This window comes from Macrobrachium rosenbergii, unplaced genomic scaffold (genome assembly GCF_040412425.1).
Source record: "Macrobrachium rosenbergii isolate ZJJX-2024 unplaced genomic scaffold, ASM4041242v1 171, whole genome shotgun sequence".
Taxonomy (NCBI): Eukaryota; Metazoa; Arthropoda; class Malacostraca; order Decapoda; family Palaemonidae; genus Macrobrachium; species Macrobrachium rosenbergii.
In genome coordinates, this window is record NW_027100729.1 from 672374 (window position 1) to 687080 (window position 14707).

At 45.5% G+C, this 14707-nt stretch overlaps 1 protein-coding gene across 7 annotated transcripts in view; it reads left to right on the plus strand.

Moving 5' to 3' along the window:
* The window catches only part of LOC136838096 (uncharacterized), a 33477-nt gene extending 20937 nt beyond the window's left edge, over positions 1 to 12540 (plus strand). For 4 of the 7 annotated variants that reach the window (XM_067102936.1, XM_067102937.1, XM_067102935.1 and 1 more), the window contains 8 exons: positions 368 to 477; positions 2491 to 2613; positions 5505 to 5690; positions 5950 to 8050; positions 8523 to 8858; positions 9407 to 9547; positions 9986 to 10149; positions 11406 to 12540. In XM_067102936.1, the coding sequence (XP_066959037.1) occupies positions 368 to 477; positions 2491 to 2613; positions 5505 to 5690; positions 5950 to 8050; positions 8523 to 8858; positions 9407 to 9547; positions 9986 to 10149; positions 11406 to 11547 (3303 nt within the window). In that variant the 3' untranslated portion in view covers positions 11548 to 12540. The remainder of the gene's footprint in view (positions 1 to 367; positions 478 to 2490; positions 2614 to 5504; positions 5691 to 5949; positions 8051 to 8522; positions 8859 to 9406; positions 9548 to 9985; positions 10150 to 11405) is intronic. The other 3 variants (XM_067102940.1, XM_067102941.1, XM_067102939.1) reach the window with 1 other exon arrangement.
* Positions 12541 to 14707: the final 2167 nt, after the last annotated feature.

A 14707-nucleotide genomic window follows, 5' to 3' on the forward strand; every position in this document is an offset into this window, starting at 1 on the left:
CTCTCTCTCTCTCTCTCTCTCTCTCTCTCTTTTTGTACACTTTAACATTTTGTATCTGTGAATTGTGATTCTCTCTCTCTCTCTCTCTCTCTCTCTCTCTCTCTCTCTCTCTCTCTCTGACTATATATTTCTCTCTCTCTCCGTTTATCTCTTTTTCTATCTACTACACCTGAGCATTTTGTATCCATAAAGTTTGCTCTCTCTCTCTCTCTCTCTCTCTCTCTCTCTCTCTCTCTCTCTCTCTCTCTCTCTCTCTCTCTCTCTCTCTTTTCCTGTCTCTCTTGTAACATTTTGTATCTGTAAATTGCTCTCTCTCTCTCTCTCTCTCTCTCTCTCTCTCTAACATATAGCCTTCCCTCCTCCGCAGGGCGGAACGATCTTGGGGGAGCCTGACCGAGTGGAGGACTTGGGCGAATCGCAAGTCCCTTACCAGCTCTTCCTAGAGTACATCTTCGGCCTGGGCGAAGCCACCTACAAGTAAGTGAGAGCCTCGGACACTCCGCGGACTGTTCGGCTGACTCGCGTCTTCGCGGAACCGCGACTTGTCGTCGACTTGCGAGAGGACGTACACTCGGTCGCTCCATTCCTTCGTGCCTGGTTGATTTGCGAAAGCGCACACCCCCAGCCGTTCCTTCGTGACTTGCCGACAGTCATTCCCTTGTGACTTGTTGACTTGCAAAAGAGCATAAGCCTGAAGAGACTCCCAATCACTCAGACTAGGACTCTTGAATTGACTTGCTTGCGTCTTCTTGGATTCACGACTCATCGACTTGCGAAAGGACGTATGCTCTTTCACTCCATTCTGGCTTGTCGATTCGTTTAAACTCTTACTCCCGAACTGATTCGCAATTGCTCCTTCGTTGTGAGGACTCTTGAACTGACTTGCATCTGCGCGGATCCGTGACTCATCGACTTGCGTAAAGTTGTACGCCTTATCAGACTTTCAGTCGCTCCTTTGTGACTTGTCGACTTTTGGAAACGCAGACTCTGAACAGACTCCTTTGCAGATCGGGTGACTTGTTAAGTAACAGACTCATGACTTGTTTATTGTAAAGATTCATGATAAATCTCTATTACCTTAATCAGCAAACTTATGACTTGTCATAAATAACTGTCTGAATGGCCAAATTATTTATACTTTTTTACTCAGGTCTGGACTGTTGACTTGCCACTGGTAAACTAATGACTTGTCCATTGTAAACCTGATGACTTACCCTAACTTGGTGTCGATTAGTCTTTAATGTTCCTGAGATTTGCCCCATAGCAAAGTTGTGACTTGTTATAAAGTCATGATCCATCTTTCCTTTTGACTCCTGACTAGAGTAATTAGATAAAATCTTGATTAATCTCTGTGTAGACTCTTTCTGTAGACTCCTGACCTGCCTTAGCAGGTTATTCCCTCATGATCAATCTCTTCTGTAGCCTCCTGACTTGCCTAATCATATAAATTCATGATTAATCTCTATGTAGACTTGTTTGAAGTTCTGTAGACTCCTCATTTGCCATAGCAGGTTAATTCCAAATGATTAATCCTTCCTTTAGACTCCTGACTTGGCCAATTATACAAAATCCTGACTAATCTCTGCGTAGACTCATTAGTTCTTTGGTAGACTCACAACTTGCCCAATTTTAGCCTGATAAACTGCACGCTATTGATCGCCACTAGGCTGCTATTCCACTTCCTGTATTCTCCAGACGTGACCGCCAGTCGGTCTTGAATTGTGACTCACCTCCCTTTCAGCTGAGAGAGAAGAAGTCAAAGAATGTGCCCCAGTGAATGCTGCTGCTGCTGCTGCTGCTGCTGGGCAGGTGCCAAGTCCCAAATGCCCCGCGGCATGACTTTCCCTGACAGACGGGGCTGAGAGAGAGTCCTCTGTCCCACGCGGGATAGAATTCTGTCACCCAGACGAGTAGTTTTTGGTCGTTGGTTTGTTCTGACTGAATGGAGACTTTGACAGGACTTGTGAGGATCACACAGACACCTTGACAAAGCTTGTGAGCACCTCATTACACTCATGAGCTGCCCTCCAGACTTGCCACCTGCCCTTGACATATTGCTGTTCAGATCCATTGTATAGCATAACTTCCTCAAAATCTGATACGGGGCGATCTCGCGCAACTTCCCTGATACTCTCTTCCTCCCGAGAGCAACTGAGGATGTCTTCCAACTGGAACTTCTTCAAAAGTTCAAGCAAAGATGCAGTGCATTGCTACCATAATGCTATTCTCCTTGAATTTTAATACATTTTCAACTACCTATTAATTTCTCTCTTCTTTTTAATACGCAAGATCTCTTCTTTCTGTATTTCCCCTTACCTTCCGTTACCTCTTCCTGATGAACGCCTTAGTATTCTCTGGAAGCTTCTTGAATTCCAAGTCAGTGGCCCCTTTGGTGGGCTTCTCATTCCATTTGAATAGGGTCCTTCTTCATCTCCCGAATAACGAACAACAATGATAATACTGTACGTAACGCCGTCCCATCTCTTCCAGGCCAGGCGCGTACGACCTTTTCAAACACAACTGCAACAACTTCAGCGACGAAGTCTCCCAGTTCCTCTGCGGCCACGGGATCCCAAAGCACATCCTCCAACTTCCCGACGAAGTCCTGAACACGTGAGTGTCCTCTTTGAACTTCCTCCTCCCCCTCGTGGTTTTTCAGTGTTTGTCGTTAACATTTTAGCTCGAAGTCTTTTAGCATACTACTTTACCATATTTGATGTAGACTCTCAATCTCCATATCTGCATCTCTACCACATCTATAACGAATGATTGTAATTGATAACTGGATCATAACTTGAAACTGTAGTAGATTTCAGACAGAATTTAAGTCCTTTCTGTATCTTTATGTCAATTCATAATCATTTTAATAGAGAATTCATTATAGGTTCTGATAATTTGTACGTCGACGTTATTTGCACATTATTTTTCTAACGTAATCATTTTTGGCGAGTTGTTGTGCCAATAACACATAGAGCATAAATGTGATGCTGTACTTCATATTAGGTGCGTGGCATTTTCTGATGATGTTGAAACGTACGTTTCCCTATCTTTTGAGAATATGTCAGGCTTCTAGTGACATGAATAAAGGAGGCCAGTTTTGTCTTGCGCCAAACTCTCACATTGCAAAAAGTTCACAGCAGAGTCGGCTACGTCCTTTAGCGTACCGATCCTTCGCGCAGGTCAAGAGAGGAAGAGTGGCCTCCTTTATTGATGGAACGCCAGTACTACTAACAGTTTGCCGAACCCTGAATTAGAGTGTGTCACTAACCGAGCGCATCCCTTTGTGTGTGCGTGCAGTCCGCTAGGTCAGATGCTGTCTCCCATGTTGGCCTCGATGCAGATCACCTCCAGCGACCCGGTGTCCGGCCACTCCTCCACAAACAACCACACCCAACCCCGCCAGTCCCCATAGTAACAGATAAAGCCTGCGGCTCTCGCCGATGCTGCTTCTGCGATTCACGGCAGCACGGATGGTTTGGACCGGTCCTTCGCCTCTCCCGGGCCTGACTCGTCGGACAAAACCTTCTCGTAGCGTCAGTGCTGCCGTGTGTTCCGCAGCGAGGGTAACGGATCGCATTCAGTTGTCAGGAAAACACAGGTTTTTTAATATGTAATAATATGTTGTTTGAGTCCTTGATGTGAAAAGAGAACTGGATAGGGTTATACTGCAATGTCATTTTATACACGGCGATATTTCCCACCTGGAGTCGTCAGAGAAAGGAGGTGGGACAAGATTCAGTCTGCGGGAGTGTTTCAATAGAAGAAAGTCCTTTCACGACCTCTCGGTACCTGTTGCAACAACCCCTCGTCACTATCTGCCGCTCGTAAGTCACTTACACTTGTGTATTTCACCTAGCAAATATCTGTGAGCCTTCGACTCAAGTCTTCCATCCACTCGCAGTCAGTAGACTGTCGAGAAGCTAGTCAAGTCGAGCTTCTGTCTTCAGGCAGGGTACGTCGTCAAGCAGATGTTTCCCCGGAGGTCTCCGTGTCTGGCCGAAAGGCCCGATCGAGACGTTTTGCTCGTCACTTAAGCAGGATACGTCTCATCCCTCCATAGTTCAAGAGAGCACAAAATTCCTTCCCATTCATCGCTCGACACTCTGGTCTCGTAACGAGTAGCACGCTAGTTTAAACAAAGGTTTGGTGGGGTCTGTCATTCACAAACTTACTTCTGACGTGCTTTGAGTTTCGTAAGAGCTGTAGACTCGGGATTGAAAACTGTTGACAGTGTGTGTTTGGCTTCTGGGGATTCATAGCCATAGTTGTGGCTCCAGTTTGGATTTGTCGTTGGCGAAGTGCTACTCATCCACAATCGTATTTCTTGTCTCCTAATCGTGTGCCAAAGCAAAGTGAGCGAGATTCCGTGACACACGAACACAATTTCGTCTTCAACGAGGAACACGTCAGTCCTACCTCTGCCACGGAGTAAACGTTAACATGAGCCAACTACTTTTACGGGGCATTATTATCGTAGTTCTAAGGCCTTTGTTTGCTTGTAGAAATGGATCATTCAGCGTGTCGTATTTAATTTCCAGACCTGTGTCGCGAGATTTATACAGACACTGCCCTACTTGCCAATGAGTTATGTTCTGGACACCTGTTATTGTTTTGAATTGTTTGTGAGTTGATTGCTGTACTCTTCATGCCTATTTAAGTAGAGTGTGATATCAAATCAATACAGTACTGTACGTTTTTTCATCCTAAAACACAACTCAGTGCACGTACAGAATAGGCGTGCAGAACGAAATTTGAACTTACGGGTGGCAAAGGGGAACACTCTGAACACAATTTTAATTTGTTATCCTGTTTCTTTGTATATCTGAATGTTTGTAAGTTGAATGTTCGTAAGTAGGGTGGTGTCTGCTGTTATTTCTGATTCTTTGACTAAATTCTCCTCACAGTGAATAATATAACTTTTTAAAACTGTACAGTAGATTAGCCACTTGAGAGTCAGCGGCATTGTTGTCGACAATAGGCGCACCCCAGAGATAGAGTTTATAGAATTGTGTATTTGATAATACTTTATAGTAGTGTTATTATTTGTGTTTATAACATATCTATCCATTAATATATAACGTGTGTATGTTTACTAAGTAAAATCGTTTCTATAACCTGTTGTTTTTGTGATTACCTCCGACTGGTTGCATCTTGGTTCGTGTACGTACGGTAAGGATGATGCCCTGTTGTGTTTGATTTTATAATAGTTGTTGTTATTTTGATATACCCTTTGTGATGTAGTAGACAGATTTATTTAATAGTCCCTGATGCATGATACGTTCTCCTGGACTGTTCGCAAGTTGGAACGGACGCGCACTAGAATCTGTGGTAATTGCCTTTTGAATTAATTGTCCATTCTGTTGGGACTTCTTGCCGTCGCAAGCGAACAGATCATAAATCAGAGACGTAACTGCATTTGAATTCACACTCACAGCTGAGCCATATAAACTTAAGAATGTGATAATGAAAGAGCTCTTTATCTCCCCTCCCCCCTCCCCCTTTAGTGCTTTGGGTGAGACGCTGAAATCTCTCGCGAAGGAACTAGACATCAAGTCGCCGGATTCCAGAACCGTCAACTTTGCAAACTTCAACAATAACCTACACAGCTACGTACCTCCGGATTACCCTCGGAGACGCCACGACGACTCTCCGGAGCTTGAGGAACTCAACCAGGCCATCGATCAAGTCAGGTGAGTGTGGAAACTTAAAATAGAAAGGCTTGTGGTTTTTTTTTTTTTTTGCCAATTTTTGATGTAGCCGATGCTTAGCCTAAGTCGAGTACTACAGCCATGTCTTTGTAAGTTGTAATGCTACAGTTAGGTCTTCTTAGGTTGTACATTAAGTTGCGTTAGACTTCACTTGTAGCTCGAAGCTAGATGCCATTAGTAAACTTTAGGCCTAAGTGGTTTGCCATAATGTGTCTCTCTTTCTCTCCCTGACCTCGCGCAGACAGAGGGGCCTCATTCTCGAGGACCGTAGGAACTCCCTGAACGAGAAGATCATCAAGAAGGAGAAGAGAAAGAAGGAGAAGAAAGAGAAGAAGGAGAAGAAAGAGAAGAAGGAGAAGAAGAAGAAGAGCAAGTCGAGCGACGGAGGAGGAGACCAGGATCAGCAGCAGCCGGACGACACCAAGAAGAAGAAGAAGAAGCACCACGGGCACATTGAGGAAGACCTGAACTCCCCCTGTTGCTCGGGCGTCCAATCGGCGTCCCACTCTCGCCACAATTCCGAGGGAGACGTTGCCGTCGTCCCTCCCCCACAGATTCTCCAGGATCCAGATCCTTTGCGCCAGATCGCGGACTCCATAGGCACGCTGGGCATCGGCCAGCAAGCGCCTGCAGTGGAGAATTCCAGCAGCGGAGAAATCGTCTCCACGGAACCAGAGCCCTTCGAGCGACTTCCGTCCCCGAGCAGTCGAGGAGCTTCTCCGCAGATCGAGACCTACGACAACAACTTCGGGATGTCTGACTCGGTCCCAGAGGTCCCAAGCGAGGACATGGTTCCTCCCCAAAACTCGGACAGCCAAGGCCGGAGGGCTTCCTCCGCCTCCCCGCCGCTCCAGCCGGAGCCGGAAGTGGAACGCGAGCCCCCGATCCTCTTCAGAGACGATATGGATGTGAGTACTGGTATGGATGACGATAAGTGTGACTCTGGTTTTGGAGTATGGTCCCAAGTGCACGATGATGCTGCTGCTGTTGTTCCTTCTCCTCCTCCTCCTCCTCTTCTTCTTCCTCCCAGTAGATCGCGCAGTGTCTCCCCGTGTCTGTCCCTGTCTTCTGCTTCCTCGTGTTCCGACCTGTATTCGGGTTCTTCTTCGAACTCCTCTTACTCCTCGCCCTTGTTCTTCTATTCTTCTTCGTCATCGTCATCCTCGTTGTCATCGTTGTCCACCTCATGCTCCAGTTTATCAGATGCCTCATCTTCATCCTCTCACTCATCCGCCAAGTATTCAGTCTCCTCCTCCCGGTCTTCGAAGTCCGGGGACTCTGACATCAATAACAATAACGATAATAATAATAATCAGTCTGATAAACCCAGTGTGAAGAACCTATCTCCCCCTCCTCCTCCCCAGACCATCTCCCCAGCCACTAACCCTGCTCCTCCTGATCCTCTCCCAGTGATAACCTCCTCCTCCACCCCTCCCTCCCGCGCGAAGCGAAGGAGTTCTACAAGCGGCCTCTCGAGGTCCTCGACGGCCTCTTCGGACATATCCATGTCGTCCTCCACGTCCGGGCTGTCCTTTGGGTCTTCTTACTACGTCCTGTATGTCGTGGACCCCGCAGGGAGGGTCCCCACCCCTCAGGAGCTGCCCTCATCCCCGGAGGGCTCGCCCTCACCTCCTGCGGTGAGCAGATGCAACTCGGCAGCTTCAATCTCTTCCGTTGACACGATGCGAACGGTGACCCCAGATCAGCAGTACTTCGAGATTAACAATGCGGCTTTCAGGAGGATGCAGGGGATGATCTCGCGCGCCTCCTCCTATGAATCCTGCCTCACCTTCCAGTCCAACAGATCCCGCTCACATTCCCTGGATTCCTCCTGTTCCACCCTGCAGTTCAATTCCCTCTCTCAGGAGCTCCCTGCCTGCAAGCACTTCAACCTCTCACCAATCCCCTCCTCGTCGCAGTCCGCGGCGGCCTCCCCAAGGACGCAGTCACAGCCTGCGTCCCCAATCCCGCACTATCCCATCCCCTCTCGTGCCTGTTCCTTCGAGTCGATCACGTCCTTCCTCCGCAGAATCCCAAGGGCACCCTCCTCCGTGAGATCCATCTCGACCTTCGACCTTGCCCCAATGTCTCAGTCTGCCTCTCCCGTCCCCAGGGGTGACGCCCACCCTGACCGGCCCCCTTCCACAGATTCACCCGTCATGTTAGCATCCCCCAGTGGAAGCTTGCGCGGGTCGCAGGAGTCAGTGGTGGTGTATCGACCCGTGCCGAGATACAATGACATTGACCCTGGCTCCCCAGAGCCCCAGTCTGCCCTGCTCTGCTACCTGGGGCCCGCACGCCCCTACGAGCCTCCGGTGGTCTTCGCCGACGTCGCCCGGCAGGTGGGTATCCGCTGGTGATGACGCCCCTAGCTGCTCTCTTCTTCTTCTACCGCCTGCCCGCTGTCCCCTGGTGGTGCCCCAACCACCACCACCACCACCACCGTCACACCCACACCCGTCACGAGTCTCCGTCTCTCCTCCTCGTCTTCTTCTTCCACAACCGCCGTAGTAGATCCCCCCCACACCTGCATGACTACGTCACTTCCTGGCCGGAAGCGACTGCCGAGAGTGTCCTTGAGTGGTGATTGATGTGTGGTGTGGTAGATGGCGTGTGTTAGTTAGAACGAGTCATTCAGTCCGTAGCGGTTCGATATCTGACGTCGTCATTTCCTTGTCGGTTGAATATTGGCTTTTTAGTTTTGAGGTCAGATGTAGAAAACTTGGACATATTCTAATTATATATATTCTAGACATAGGAGATCGTAGGAGGTCGCCGAACGTTACAGGGTGTTGAGCGTCTCGTTCCCCGCAGGTCAAGAAGGACTTCGACGGACTGGTGGCATCCTGCGCGCAGCTCCTGAGCCCGGAGGAGCGGGAGCACTTGGAAGAGCTTCGGCAGTATATGCTGGACGACGAGGGATCGTGGGCGCTAGGAGAGAACTTCAACATCCTCTTCCACAGAATATTCCATGACCCCAGCATTCCAGACGAGTCCCGCCTGCACCTGGTCCGCATCATGGCGGCTGCCGCCCTCAAGGATGACGTCATCCTGCTCCTGCACCAGGACCGGAAGGAACACACTATCATGAACTACGCCAACAAGGTCGAGAGCCTTCCCCCCAGCCACCAGGAGTCCCTCGCTCTCTTCGTGAGTACATTTTACCCATTAATTATCTTATTGCTGGACTCAGGCCATTAGCATTGTTATTATTGCTGAACACAGGCTGTTAACATTGTTATTATTGCTGAATGCAGGTCATTAATGTTTTTGTTGTTGCTGAACACAGGCTGTTAACATTGTTATTATTGCTGAGCACAGGCCATTAACTTTCTTATTATTGCAGAATGCAGGCCATTAATGTTCTTGTTATTGCTGAGCACAGGCTGTTAATGTTGTTATTATTGCTGAATGCAGGCCATTAATGTTCTTGTTATTGCTGAACACAGGCTGTTAATGTTTTTATTGTTGCTGAATGCAGGCCATTATTAGCCTTAATATTCTTTGGAAACCTGAATTTCAAGTTAGTGGCCCCTTTTGTGGGCTTCTAGTTCCATATGAATAAGGTTCTCCACCTTCTGAATACTATAATAATAATAATGACTTTAATAATAATAATTTGACCCATTTCCCTGTCTTTGTTGTATCGTAGAGCTTGTTTTGACCTCCGCAATCTCACCGACAACTTTCCGTTTCAGTTCTGCAACATGTTCGAGCACCTCAGCCCATCGGAGTGGTTGCTGTACATCAGCGAGTGGCAGGACGGCAGCCAGCAGGCCAGCAACATTCGAGTGACCACCAAGGTGGCAGTCAACGCTCTTCTTCATTCCAATTCAAAAGTAAATTCCTGGACCTTCGTTCTGCAACTTTCGCGTCTCCTGCTTTTCCTGATCTCCTGTTCCACCTTTCAAACCTCCTACTCTCAATTTCCTTTCTAGCGCTGAGTGACCCCATAGGTCCCATACGATACGTAAAAGATAGACACGTGGTATTGGCTTTCACTAATCTCTTGGTTAGCTTTAGTTAGTCATTTTCTGTCATTCTGTTTGTAGCCCAAGATGTTTCTTTGTTCTGTGTTCTTTGAGTCCTGTTCATAGTCACTTTGAGATGTTAGGCTGGTTTTAATCTTGTGTCTGTTTTTAGAATAGAAATTCATAGTAATTTTTACTGATTTTAATTGCCAGACTGTCGTATTTTAACCACGATGGTGAATCCATGCTTTCGAAAGAAACGGAATTATAGATCGCTCATATCTTCTGCACCTTTTTTTCGTTCAGGTGCAAGACTACGGAACAGCACTCATGTACAACCTGGGAACGAAAGAAGTCAAAACCGTCGTCTTTGATGACGTTGCTCCTGAGCTGGCCATGGCCATCCTACAGTTCTTCAACAGCCATCCGCCAGAAGAACTCCTTTGGCGCACCATGACCGCCCTCTGTAGGTACGTAACAATGTATGTGTGCTTTTTCGTTGGTGGGAAGCTAGGCTTTGTTTGTACGTAATGTCTTACCGACCTTGTCGGTAGGCTTTTCAGTCAAGTAACAACGTACAGGGTTTGTCATAGGTGGGTAGATAGGCTTTGTTTGTACGTAACGTCTTACCGACCTTGTCGATAGGCTTTTCATTCACGTAACGACGTATGCGTGCCTTTTCGTAGGTGGGTAGCTAGGCTTTGTTTGTACGTAACGTCTTACTGACCTTGTCGATAGGCGTTTTAGTGACGTAACAATGTGCAGACCATACTGATACGCTTTGTGGTTAGCTACAAAAACAGTGGGAGAAGGTAGGCCATCCCAAGTCACACGTGATCGTAGGCCTGGTGGCGATAGGATTTTGTTTTCTCAGGATGAATCAGACAGCCAACGAAAGCTGTGCAAACAAAGACTCCATATATGAAAGCGTGGGTTCGTATGTTAGGAAAAGTACGAAGTTCTTTCCGATGCCTTATTGTCTTATTTTTATTGATAGGCTTCATAGGTATGTAACTGTGTACAGAATTATATTGGTAGTCTTTGTTGGTACACAGCAGTGTACAGACTTTTATTAAAAGGCTCTGTAGGTATATAATGACGCACAGACTTTCTTGATAAGCCTTGTAGGTGCTTATGTATGACATCACAGGCCTTTGTTTACCCCTGACCATATTTATCTCCTTTTGTTCATGTTACTTAGTAAGAACTTCTATTACATGGCCCCAAGTACCTGTCTCTGAGGGATTGTAAGATTCTCAGTGATTACTTGAATCTACCATGCCAAATTTACACGCTTTTCTTTATATTACCGTATGATCTTTCATTCAGTTTAAGTTCTCTGGTTTTAAAGGGTTAAAAACAAATTATGGTTGAAGTACAGACCCCACCATACTTACAAACAATCAACTTACGAACATTCAGAGATACAAATTTTGTTCTGCATGCCTATTCTGCTTAGTTACAGTGCTGTATGTACAGTACAGTGTATTGTGTTCTAGGATGAGAAAATGTACAGTACTGTATTGATTTTATAACTGACTGTCCTTAAATAGGCATGAAGAGTACAGTAAGTGACTTACGAACAATTCAACGTACGAATGGCCATCCAGAACGTAACTCATTTGTAAGTAGGGTGGTGTCTTGTATGATAATTATCAGCTAGGAAGCTGTATTTATACTTGAAACAACTTTATTATTTTTTAAGAATTCCACACATCACTTTCAGATTCTGCTACTCGTCCACCGAGGTGCCGGCGCTCATCAAGATGATCGGCCCTGAGCCCTCGGTCTTCAAGGGCGTGAGCGAGCGCATTGACAACGTCATCGAGGAAATCGACGCCAAGCTCAGCCGCGTTCGACTCTTCTGATTCTCTCTCTCGGACCCCCGGAATCAATCCTTTTTTTTTCTTACTGTATATATAACAAGTGTAGAAGAAGTTTTATATATGTTCTGTTGTATTCAGATGTTAATGTTGAAATGTTAAAAAATTCTGTTACGGTGTTTGTCGAGAGGGTTTTCGAGTCAAGCGAGGCCGAAACTTGCCCGTGGAGGAATGCGAAGGTGAATTAGATGCTTAATCCTAACAGAGATTTGTATAGACTTTTTACGACTAATACAGTAGGTACAGGGAGAAGCTTGAGAGGCTACAACAGCGGCAACAGTGGCTTCGGATCGTAACCGACTAACGTCCCGGAGATTTCAGGGTTTGCGTTGCCGTGATCCGAGAGAGGGAGGAGGTTCGTCGCTGCTGTCTGCTGACGCCGTTCATGGGCGAAGAGAGATCTGTCTAGTGCTTATTTTTCCTGCTATTTTGTGATATTCGAAGGTGCCCGAGTCGTCGTTCATAACAAATGCGTAGGTTTAATTCTTCCCGATAACAGCTTATAACGTAGCGGGCTCGTCTGGGCGCTGCTACGAGATGAGGAGTAGTGTGCCTTTATCGCGAGTGCCTGCTCAGTAACTTTTAAGTTTTTTATACTTTCCTTTTTACGCAGAAGAGGTTTTTCCTGGCGAGTGGTGTACGTGTGCTCTTTCGCGCTTTGTGTACCGCAAGAGTCAATCCAGGTGCGTTTGCGAGTGACTGAGTGAATGAAGAAGTGCATTTTTATATGAGTGAAAATCAGTAGATAATTTTTATAACAAACTTGAATCTTTGGTCTTCGTGTCTGTGTGCGCGAACGAGACGGGTGGATGTTGTGCGTGTGCATGCGTACGTGTGTGTGTGTGTGTGTGTGCGGCACATATGTGGGTATACTGGTTGGGTAATATAGTTTATATATTTGGTTTTGTATTTTTAGCTTAGCTCATGGAAATTTTTTGTATACATTCTGTATGGATAGACATTAAATTGAATACATTGTTTGTTGTCGTCACTGCCCTTCGAAGATGCATCTCTGAGAGATTTTTTGCATAGACATGGATTTTTTTAAATGTTCCAGAACAGTGGTTCTTAACCAGGGGTGCTTATATTCCTAGGGAGTGCAAAGCCGGTTCCTAAAGGGTGCGAGGATGCCTATGAATAATTAAAGCAAAATATATTTTTATATACATGTTATCTTTCTCTGCAAAAAGGGAATATAAAATAAAAGATAATATAAATAATACGTATTAATTATTATTATTGTTATTACTATTATTATTATTATTATTATTATTATTATTATTATTATTATTATTATTATTATTATTTCAGCAATTCAGGTATTTGAAAGGGATACATACATTGAAAAAGGTTAAGAACCACTGATCCAGAAACTTTACCCATGGCCTGGTGGTGGCCTATCCTATACCGTTGCCAGAAGCATGATTATGGCTAACCTTAGCCTTAAATAAAATAAAAACTACTGAGGCTACATGGCTCCAATTGGTATGTTTGATGACTGGAGGGTGGATGATCAACATACCAGTTTGCAGCCCTCTAGCTGCTAAAACCCCTTCCATTCCTTTGACTGTACCTCCGCTGATATTCTCTCTCTTCCATCAACCCTCTCCTGACAGTTTCACATTGCTTCACCCGCAAAAGGTTTTTCTGTTACGCCTTTCAAACACTTCTCTTCCTCCTGTTATGCCTTTCAAACCTTTCTATTCCTCCTGTTACACCTTCCAAGCCTTTCAGTTCCTCCTGTTACACCTTTCTATTCCTCCCATTATGCCTTTCAAACCTTTCTATTCCTCCTGTTATGCCTTTCAAACCTTTCTATTCCTCCTGTTACACCTTTCAAACCTTTCTGTTCCTCCTGTTACACCTTTCAACCCTTTCTCTTCCTCCTGTTATGCCTTTCAAACCTTTCTCTTCCTCCTGTTATGCCTTTCAAACCTTTCTATTCCTCCTGTTACACCTTCCAAGCCTTTCAGTTCGTCCTGTTACACTTTTCAACCCTTTCTATTCCTCCCGTTATGCCTTTCAAACCTTTCTATTCCTCCTGTTATGCCTTTCAAACCTTTCTGTTCCTCCTGTTACACCTTTCTATTCCTCCTGTTACACCTTTCAAACCTTTCTGTTCCTCCTGTTATGCCTTTCAAACCTTTCTATTGATCCTGTTATGCCTTTCAAACCTTTCCATTCCTCCTGTTATGCCTTTCAAACCTTTCTATTCCTTCTGTTACACCTTCCAAGCCTTTCAGTTCCTCCTGTTACACCTTTCAACCCTTTCTATTCCTCCCGTTATGCCTTTCAAACCTTTCTATTCCTCCTGTTATGCCTTTCAAACCTTTCTGTTCCTCCTGTTACACCTTTCTATTCCTCCTGTTACACCTTTCAAACCTTTCTGTTCCTCCTGTTATGCCTTTCAAACCTTTCTATTGATCCTGTTACGCCTTTCAAACCTTTCCATTCCTCCTGTTATGCCTTTCAAACCTTTCTATTCCTACTGTTACACCTTTCAGACCATTCTATTCCTCCTGTTACGCCTTTCAAACCTTTCTATTCCTCCACTTACGCCTTTCAAACCTTTCTATTCCTCTTGTTATGCCATTCAAACCTTTCTGTTCCTCCTGTTATGCCTTTCAGACCTTTCTATTCTTCCAGTTATGCCTTTCAAACCTTTCTATTACTCCTGTTACACCTTTCAAACCTTTCTCTTCCTCCTGTTATGCCTTGCAAACCTTTCTATTCATTCTGTTACACCTTTCAACCCTTTCTATTCCTCCCGGGTACACCTTTCAATCCTTTCAGTTCCTCCTGTTACGCCTTTCAAACCTTTCTTTTCCTCCTGTTACACCTTTCAAACCTTTCTATTCCTCCTGTTACACCTTTCAAACCCTTTTAGTCCTCCTGTTACACCTTTCAAGCCCCTCTATTCCTCCTGTTACACCTTTCAAACCCTTCTAGTTCTCCTGTTGCGCCTTTAAAACCTTTCTATTCCTCCAGTTACGCCTTTCAAACCTTTCTATTCATCCTGTTACACCTTTCAAACCTTTCTATTCCTCCTGTTACACCTTTCAGTTCCTCCTGTTACACCTTTCAAACCTTTCTATTCCTCCTGTTACACCTTTCAGTTCCTCCTGTTACACCTTTCAAACCTTTC